Source organism: Oncorhynchus tshawytscha, linkage group LG15 (genome assembly GCF_018296145.1).
Source record: "Oncorhynchus tshawytscha isolate Ot180627B linkage group LG15, Otsh_v2.0, whole genome shotgun sequence".
NCBI lineage: Eukaryota > Metazoa > Chordata > Actinopteri > Salmoniformes > Salmonidae > Oncorhynchus > Oncorhynchus tshawytscha.
In genome coordinates this window covers 11,993,932-12,003,695 of record NC_056443.1, presented here as the reverse complement: position 1 = coordinate 12,003,695, position 9,764 = coordinate 11,993,932, and the positions used below count along the sequence as shown (strand labels likewise).

At 47.2% G+C, this 9,764-nt stretch overlaps 1 protein-coding gene across 6 annotated transcripts in view; it reads right to left on the bottom strand.

Moving 5' to 3' along the window:
• Positions 1–1,301: 1,301 nt before the first annotated feature.
• Positions 1,302–9,764, bottom strand: part of LOC112214422 (cadherin EGF LAG seven-pass G-type receptor 1) — a 130,613-nt gene continuing 122,150 nt past the window's right edge. For 3 of the 6 annotated variants that reach the window (XM_042298167.1, XM_042298168.1, XM_042298171.1), the window contains 11 exons: positions 9,439–9,613; positions 8,485–8,597; positions 7,401–7,480; positions 6,964–7,090; positions 6,467–6,592; positions 6,183–6,319; positions 4,496–4,602; positions 4,144–4,308; positions 3,584–3,868; positions 3,053–3,362; positions 1,302–2,500 (listed from right to left, as the gene is read on the bottom strand). In XM_042298167.1, the coding sequence (XP_042154101.1) occupies positions 2,458–2,500; positions 3,053–3,362; positions 3,584–3,868; positions 4,144–4,308; positions 4,496–4,602; positions 6,183–6,319; positions 6,467–6,592; positions 6,964–7,090; positions 7,401–7,480; positions 8,485–8,597; positions 9,439–9,613 (1,668 nt within the window). In that variant the 3' untranslated portion in view covers positions 1,302–2,457. Of the gene's footprint in view, positions 2,534–3,052; positions 3,363–3,583; positions 3,869–4,143; positions 4,309–4,495; positions 4,603–6,182; positions 6,320–6,466; positions 6,593–6,963; positions 7,091–7,400; positions 7,481–8,484; positions 8,598–9,438; positions 9,614–9,764 lie in introns of all 6 variants that reach the window. The other 3 variants (XM_042298169.1, XM_042298170.1, XM_042298172.1) reach the window with 3 other exon arrangements.

Sequence of the window (9,764 nt, the reverse complement as noted above, 5' to 3'; positions counted from 1 at the left end):
CGAATAATAATAAGGCAGAACAGTTGAAACTGGAGCAGCAGCACGGCCAGGTGGACTGGGGACAGCAAGGAGTCATCATGTCAGGTAGTCCTGGGGCATGGTCCTAGGGCTCAGGTCCTCCGAGAGAGCGAAAGAAAGAGAGAATTAGAGAACGCACACTTAGATTCACACAGGACACCGAATAGGACAGGAGAAGTACTCCAGATATAACAAACTGACCCTAGCCCCCCGACACATAAACTACTGCAGCATAAATACTGGAGGCTGAGACAGGAGGGGTCAGGAGACACTGTGGCCCCATCCGAGGACACCCCCGGACAGGGCCAAACAGGAAGGATATAACCCCACCCACTTTGCCAAAGCACAGCCCCCACACCACTAGAGGGATATCTTCAACCACCAACTTACCATCCTGAGACAAGGCTGAGTATAGCCCACAAAGATCTCCGCCATGGCACAACCCAAGGGGGGCGCCAACCCAAGGGGGGGTCACATTTTCTGTGAACTTATGGAGCTATTTGTTGAAGAACGACTAAGAAAGTGTGATAAAATACCTAAACTCTTTATCGGGGTGTCAAGAAAAACTCAAAGCACTTCAAAAATGTGCCTTCTATTACACACTCACTTTTGCCCCTGTCATGTGGATAATGAAACCTGTGTGAGAGTTTGTGGCTGTCTTTCAGGGTGTCTGCCTGGTACAGTGAGCATGTTCTGTAGGGTGTGTGTGATGTCTGGGTTTAACTGCTATTGTTTCATGTGTGACTATTCTGGTATGTGAACGTATGGTACCCTGGAACCACACTGGAAGAGACAAGACACACACACACACACGCACACATAGAGCGACAGACACAGACAGACAGACACACAGAGAGACAGACAGACAGACAGACAGAGAGACAGCAGGACCGGTAGGCACCATTGTTTCATAAAGGATTAGCCCTGGACCTCAGTCACTGTCTGGGCTTTGGACCCCACAGCAGGCGAGTCAGACAGTCCATCAGCCAGCCAGACACACACACACGAACTCCCAGTTGTGCCTGGCACAGCACAGGACAGTCTCAAGGAGTGTAAAGAGACATTACATTCCTTGGCCAGTGTAAGGATATACAGGGAGAGTAATTTAAGACATAGCTACACTACCTTTTAAGGAAAAATACCATTCAAAGTACATCTCTTTTCTTTCCTCCCATACCTCGTTCACAGTTATCCTCATTTCAGTTTTATCTCCCTCCTTAAGGGTATTATATAAACTTTTCATAACGTGTGGGTGGGATGTCAGAATTCGGACAAGGCATAAAAAAAATTCAACGTGTCATCTTTAATTTTACAGTTACAATCAATTTTTCCAGTGTCTTGAAACCATAAAAATAAATATACATGTGTTACAAAACGATTCCAGTGTCTTTGATCATACAAAAAAAAGAAGACATTTTGTACAGTGCCGATCACATGATAGGCATTACTTGTGTAGTGGTTAGCTTGACATTAGAGACTCCATACCGTATATGTACTGCAGTGGTTCTTGATCTACTTTGGTAAGCAGAATAGTGGGTGTGTGCTGCTGACCTGTATTAAAAAAAAAAAAAAAATTGGGGGGGGGCATGATGGGCATGGTTTGCACAATGATAAGGCACAGGTTTGCTAGTCTGAGCCACAGAAGAACATGTCCTATAACAGAGTGTGATTTCTCCACAATGAGAAAGGATTTCTACAATTGTTGTGTTTACAAAAGCATTTTCTTTTCAATTTACAAATATGTCGTTTTGTCTCATCCATGATGACACAGTTCAAATACAAAATATATAATTTTTTGTTGTTGAAATATCTACATATTAATTACACTCTAAAAGCATTGGGTGAAAGGCTATGCTCCTCGTTCTATGATTCGCTTGGAGGAACAGGGCACTTGGTAAGTCTCTTGAGTTTCTCCTGAGTTTCTCCCATAGGATTTGTAGTCTTAGAAGTCTTTCTCTGGATTACCTCTGACTGTACCGGCACGCAGTGGTCATACATCCATATCTGTATCAGTCCTGAGGCTCTTAAGAGTCTCTGATCGACCAATGTGAGTCACTCATTCTGGGGGGTGGAGTCTTCAAGGATTTCAAAAATGTGGTTTGGCACAAGAGGTTCCATTAGTCCTGTAAGTAGGAGCCCATCCTTTACTTGGTTTAGTCTGACACATACATTCCCTTTTCTTGCCTTTACTTTAGTCCGGCAGGCGTGGCTCTGCAGTAATACTGCTCTCCTTACGAGATTAAGAGGGTGAGAGGTGAAGGACGAGAGGTCACCTCTCCGTTGCATATGGGTGTGATACCTTCTCTCTTTTTAATTATACCTATCCCTTTCCCGCCTCTCGTTTCGCCATTGCTCTCTTGTTTTCTCCTCTCTTTTCCTTTCATTGTCCTTTCTCCTCTTTATTCTCCTCCTCCTCCCCTCCTCCACTTCAGTGAGAGATCATCTTATCTCCTCTCGTAAGGGCAGAGAGACTCTGGTTTTCCTGCAGGGTCAGATTGAAGTTTCATTACTGCCGCTGTTCCGGGAGAGAAAAAGGAATGGAGGGAAGGGTAGAGGGAGGGAGGGAAGGATAGAGGGAGGGGAGGGAAGGGTAGAGGGAGGGAAGGATAGAGGGAGGGGAGGGAGGGAAGGATATAGGGAGGGGAGACATGCTGGGTTAGATGTGTGCAGGTAGGGATGCAGGCTAACCACTAAACAACCACGTGCAACATTCATATGTGGGATGGGAACTTTCATTCATACAGTACACATAGACATGTGCAACAGCGAAATATGTCCTCCTTATGTGATAACTTCACCTAACACATGCAAGTCAGCATCAATAGACTCCATGATCAACAGATGCATGTCATTAACGTGTCTATAATGAAATACCATTCAGATGCAATCTGACATTTTAAAAAATCCACTCATTCACTATTTAGGCTAAAAGGATTCATACATTACTTCATGCTGAGTTGCGCTGCATTCTCTGCCCTATTGAAAAGCACCACACACAACAATTACACTATGACATCATCACGCGACTACCCACTCTGAGTCTGATTCGTTGCCTCCGTTGGTCGTTATCGCCTTCATGCTCATAGCCACGCCCCCGTTCTGTGGTAATTGTGGCCGTGGGGCAATCGGCGGCTTGATGACTACACTGTTGCTCTTGCCCACAGATACGGGGTGTACCCCGTCGTTGGAGGCCACGGAGGGGGTCTTGGACGGAGGAATGATGGGTGGAGGGATGGAGGAAGAGATGGTGGGAGGGTTGTAGTCACTCAGCTTCTCTCTCAGTCGGTTCTTCATGTTCTTGTCGGTCAAGGGAGGAGGATACGTGATCTTGTTCTTCAGGATGCCTGAAGGAAGAAGAATACAGAGTCACTTTAGATTTGTTGAAGGTGTAACAACAAAAACTTTCACAAATGGATAAAGACCCAGTTACAGGGCCAATATATTGTATGCTTGGATGAATGATTGAATGAACAAACAAGTGAGTGAATGAACAAACAAACACAAACAAACAAACCAACAAACAAAAAAATAAATAAACAAAATGAGGAATGTCTACATATCTCACCCTTCTTCGGCTCCGGTTGATGGGTGCTGTTGGGTAGGCTTGGAGGTCCATTGGAGGGTCCATTGGAGGGTAGACTGGGAGGTCCATTCTCCCTAGTGGGGGTCTCCCTGTCCTGCGGTGTCTCTCCTCTCTCTCCTACATGGTTGAGTTTGTTCTCCTGGTGCAGCTCCACGTTCACCTTGGTCTCCACCCTCAGCCGTTCTGCACCCCCAGGATCCTCGCTGTCACTGGCTGTTGTCGCCTCCTTGGGCCAGTAAGGCTTCACGTGATTGGACACTGCTTCCACTAGGGTCAGAGGAAGAAGAAATATGAGCTTTGGTTGTAGGTAGTACTACCATACCACAGTACAATACTAAATATGTCGATAACACTTTACTTATGGTAAAGTCTGCAGGTATAATAAACTATAATCCAGTTATAATGTATTCTTAGACGTATGTACCGTTATCAGTGAGTCATTAAGAATGAATAAAAAGCTGCAGTGCTTTCTGAGCAGCGAGACCATGGATGTTTTGATAGGTACCGTTGAGGGGTGTTTTGGATTGGAAATGGATGGCTACCTTTGGTTGCAATGCTGGTCCCTTTAGGTGTGCTGTGTAGAGGCTGTCTCTCGTTGTTCCACTTGGGCTTGATGTCCATGTCATCATCTTCGCTGTCGGAAGAGTGAGACGAGGCATAGGACGAGCTGTGCTCATCTACAGACAACTCACTATCCGAGTCCGAGTCTGAGAGAGAGAGAGAGAGAGAGAAAGAGAGGCAGACCAAAAGACAAAAAGAGAGAAAGAGCAACACATGAACACATTATGCAGACACACATCTCACTGCTGTGAGGACTGCACCCCATCTCCATCAACCCTTTCATGAAAAAGGACAGCTTGATGGGAGTTTGAATCGGACCATGATGCAGCTTACCGTCTCCTCCTTTTGTGCCGTTCCTGTGGAACAGAGATCCGTCCAGGTCAGTGTGTCCTGCTTTCGCTGTGGCCGACGACACACTGGGCTTCTGACCAGAGTCGCCCCTACATCAGAGAGGCCAAACTGAGGTTAGTTACACGTCTAGGTGGAATCACATTGGAGCCTTTGGACTTACTGTAGAGCAGCAGAAGAACTGATGACGAACTTCCTTTTCTTATTTTTTGATTTTATTTTTTGACTTTTCACCCCTTTTTTCGATGATATCCGATTGGTAGTTACAGTCTTGTCCCATCGTTGCAACTCCCGTACGGACTGCGGAAAGGCGATGGTCGAGAGCCAACGGTCCTACGAAACACGACCCTGCCAAGCCACACTGCTCGCCGAACCCGAAAGCCAGCCGCACCAATGTGTCGGAGGAAACACCGTACAACTGGCAACTGAAGTCTGGCCCGCCACAAGGAGTCGCTAGAGCCCGATGGGACAAGGGAATCCCAGCCGGCCAAACCCTCCTCTACCTAGGACGGCGCTGGGCCAATAGTGCACCGCCTCAAGGGTTTCCCGGTTGCGGCTGGCTGCAACACAGCCCGGGATCGAACCCGGGTCTATAGTGACACCTCTAGCATTGCGATGCCCGCTGCGCCACTCGGGAGGCCATGATGACTAACTTCACCTGGGCAATGGATGAAGTGGATCCCCCCCATTTTGTCTATTTTTCCCTGAACATATTGTAAGAGTAATACCTTTTCCAAACTCTTACAGATTGAGACATTAGCCAGAGGGCCGACAGCAATACTGTATTGTAGCTAACCTGTCTGATGCTTTCTGATCTAAGACTTATCTAGGCTCCAGCCTCAACAAGCCGAACTGCCAGATGCCAGCTGTGTGTGTCTGAAATATTCTACCAGGTACTGTATATACCTCCCTCCTCCAGCCAGACACTCCCCACCCACTGGGCCTAGCCCTAGTTGACCTGTGTAAGTGTGTGTGTATGTGTGCTTGTCGTTGACACACTGCTGTGTTAAGCTGAGCCATGCTTTGCCTGCATGCGTGTGAAATAATATTTGTAGAAAAGTAGAAAAACAGTCACGAAAAAACAGAGAGCTAGATAGAGAGAGATGGCTCAGAGATGCTGTGGAGGCTGTAACTGGGGTTAGTGTGGAAAGAGAGAGAGAGAGATGGCTCAGAGATGCTGTGGAGGCTGTAACTGGGGTTAGTGTGGCTCAGAGATGCTGTGGAGGCTGTAACTGGGGTGAGTGTGGAAAGAGAGAGGAGAGATGGCTCAGAGATGCTGTGGAGGCTGTAACTGGGGTTAGTGTGGAAAGAGAGAGAGAGAGATGGCTGGATGCTGTGGAGGCTGTAACTGGGGTTAGTGTGGAGAGAGAGAGAGAGAGCTCAGAGATGCTGTGGAGGCTGTTAGCTGGGCTGTTGTAGTGGGGTTAAGAGAGAGAGAGAGAGAGTGAGAGAGAGAGGGCTCAGAGATGCTGTGGAGGCTGTAGCTGGGGTTAGTGTGGAGAGAGAGAGAGAGGGGGCTCAGAGATGCTGTGGAGGCTGTAACTGGGGTTAGTGTGGAGAGAGAGATATGGCTCAGAGATCAAAAGAGTAACAGAGAGAAAAGAGAGATCCAGACTGAGACAGGACAGACAGTTATGCCATTGCCATAGCCATGCGGCAGCCACCATGTTACCTGAGTGTGTAAGCGAGGAAGCTGCTGTGGCTTTTGGCTGACCTGACGGCACTCTCCAGAGAAACAGTGGACTCTCCAATGGCTGACCTGTACAGAGGACCGTCCTCAGTGTACGTGTTGTTACAGTTCAGAGACCGCTGGAGGGAGGGACAAGGGGGGGTTGGTTGGAAGGAGGGAGAGAGGAGGAGAGGGGGAGGGGGGTGTGGAGAAAGAACCCAGTCAGTACCAGACAGTAAAGACATCTGTTCATCCCCTTGTGTGGGTTTATCCGTGTGTATACTCACAGTCAGTAGAGATGCTCTGGTAGTGCTGGACTCATCCGGTAAAGCCTTCTTCCCGGTAAAGACATTCTTCAGATTCTTCCTCACTTCTTTATTAAAGATCACATGGAAGAAGAAGATGAAGATGCCCTATAAGGAGACAGAGAGAGACAGAGAGAGAGAGGGTCAGTGAAAGCCTTTTTCAAAAATCCATTCTCTTCACTGATATTAGGCCAGGGCCTGCATTCGTAAATTGTCTTGGAGTACGAGTGCTGATCTAGGACCAGGTCTCCCCCCGGCGATGTAATCTTATTCATTACGATCTAAAAGGCAAAACTGATCGAAGATAAGTATGCCTACTCTGACACGCTTTCTGGATGTAGGCCCTGGCCTAATGAAGAGAATGGATTTTGTAACGGCTGGTGTACAGTAAGGCTGAGAGTTTTAACCTCTAGAGTCGTGAATGACTCTACAGCCTGACCCGTGACCTTTAACCCTGAGCCCTGTCCCTGACCCCTCACCTGCAGACAACTGAAGATGGCGAACAGGTAGTGGAAGGTCATGACATCACTGTTGACTGCCATGAGGCCCAACAGCCAGGTGGCGCTGATGAGCAATAGGAGGAGGAAGGCTGTCCTCAGAGCAGGACTATGTAGGTAGAGGGAGAAACTTGGATTATAACACACACACACACACGCACACATGCACACACACTCATACAAACACGCATGGATGCACACCCACACAGTTGCGCATCCACAGACACACACGTAAGTCCTACTAATAGATGGTTAATGTAACATAGGAGACACACACATAAGTCCTACTAATAGATGGTTAATGTAACATAGGTGTAGCTCAACAATGGAATGTAGAGAATGGCCTTTGATGTTCTTAATCTCAAGGGTGTGTGAGTGCGTATGTGTGTGTGTGTGCCTGCGTGTGTAAAAATAATTACATGGCTCCAGACTTCTCGAAGGACCTCTGCCTGCGTCCACAGGATGCCTTAGCTGCCAGTACAAAGATGACAATGTTGACCTGAGAGAGAGGAGAGGGATCGAGACAAGCCTTAGTACCATGGCAGACAACAGGGTAATCCACTTACAGTCAACAGATACACTCAAGACCTTCAACTGCAAATCACTGGGGGAGAGAGGGCTCAGGAATGACATTCACTAAGGAATTAGAGAGAGAGAGAGAGAGAGAGAGAGAGAGAGAGAGAGAGAGAGAGAGAGAGAGAGAGAGAGAAAGGAAGGACAAAAGAAACGGAAGGGGCAAGGAGAGAAGAACAAGGAGAGAAGAACAAGGAAGGGGAACAAGGAGAGAAGAACAAGGAGAGAAGAACAAGGAGAGAAGAACAAGGAGAGAAGAACAAGGAGAGAAGAACGAGGAGAGAAGAACAAGGAGAGAAGAACAAGGAGAGAAGAACAAGGAGAGAAGAACAAGGAGAGAAGAACAAGGAGAGAAGAACAAGGAGAGAAGAACAAGGAGAGAAGAACAAGGAGAGAAGAACAAGGAGAGAAGAACAAGGAGAGAAGAACAAGGAGAGAAGAACGAGGAGAGAACGAGAGAGAAGAACGAGGAGAGAAGAACAAGGAGAGAAGAACAAGGAGAGAAGAACAAGAGAGAGAGAAGAACAAGGAGAGAAGAACAAGGAGAGAAGAACAAGGAGAGAAGAACAAGGAGAGAAGAACAAGGAGAGAAGAACAAGGAGAGAAGAACAAGGAGAGAAGAACAAGGAAGAAGAACAAGGAGAGAAGAACAAGGAGAGAAGAACAAGGAGAGAAGAACAAGGAGAGAAGAACAAGGAGAGAAGAACAAGGAGAGAAGAACAAGGAGAGAAGAACAAGGAGAGAAGAACGAGGAGAGAAGAACAAGGAGAGAAGAACAAGGAGAGAAGAACAAGGAGAGAAGAACGAGCAAAGAAAGAAAAGGAAGAACGTGACATTGAAAAGAACCGTGTAAGTAAAGTAAAAACCAGTAAGTAAAAATCTATCACTATTACAGGTTTAAAAAAGGCACCATTTATCTCAGGCACTCACCAGGACAACTACAGAGATGGGTCCTGCGAAGCTCCAGATGAGGGTGTCGTGGACAGAGAGCCAGCAGAAGTCTGGGTTCCCATAGCCCTGAGGGTCAAGACCCACTGCCAGACCTGAGGAGGGGAGAACCAGAGAAACACATCAACACTGTGTTAGCTACAGGCCTGCTATAAAGTACGAGCATCACCTGTACTGGGCCAATAATACATTTGCACTGTGCAGGAATTCTTTCTTCATTCAAATGCAGAGAAAAATAAATCAGAGGCATCTATTAGAAACCCCCACAAAATGAACTATGCAAGTAGATGAATTGGGCTATTATTGACGGGAGAAGAGAATAGCAGAGAAAAGTCTAGAACGCCTGTGCATGGTTCGTCCACAAATAATGTTGCAGGTCAAGCAAACCACGTGGGAACAGTGTATACTGTGTACAGGCTTTCTTCCTTCATTCAAATCCATAGATACACACAGAGGCTTCATAAAACACCTCACTCTAGTGCACAACGGTGTAAGCAGATCTACTGGTATTATCCACGAGAGAGGAGAGGAGCCGGGCTGGGTTAGCGTCTTATTCTCTCCCCAGGCTTTGTGCGTGTGCCAGGGTGGAAAGTGATATAGCATTATGGGCCGACTGGCATCAGCAGACACCGGTCTAATCAACTAGAGGAAGTCTTCAAGACAGGAGGAGACATTTAGCACTGGAGACTACTACTGGACAGAGACTTCAGGATGTCTCTCCCTCTCTCTCTCTCAGCGCTCTCCCTCATATTATCTGGCTTTTCCTACTGCTCTCACTCTCTCTCTTTCTCCTCCAGGTTTCCCACAGGGATCAACGAGTCGCAGTACGCCAGAATACAGACAAGATGGCTTCTGACTCATAGATGTGACTAGATTTGTTTACCTGGGATTGGGGTGACTGAGTTTAAGTAAGTGTGTGTGTGTGTGTGTGCTCACCTGTGATGATTGCAGGTATGCCCCAGCCCATGGCGTAGTAGAACCTCATGTGACCGTGGTTGATGTTCCGGACCTCCGTCAGCATGCGGTAGATGTGGAGGCCCTCCACAAACATCCAGGCAAACGTACACATGTAGAAGTAGTGGAGCAGGATGGCGATCACCGTACACACAAACTACAGACAGAGAGTCGCGGAGGGACAAGGTCAGAGATCTCCAGGGACATCCATTTCAATCACATTGAGAACCACTAATCCAGGTTCCATTCTTCAGCACTGGACACACTACACTGAGGGTACAAAAACATCAAGAACACCTTCTTAATAG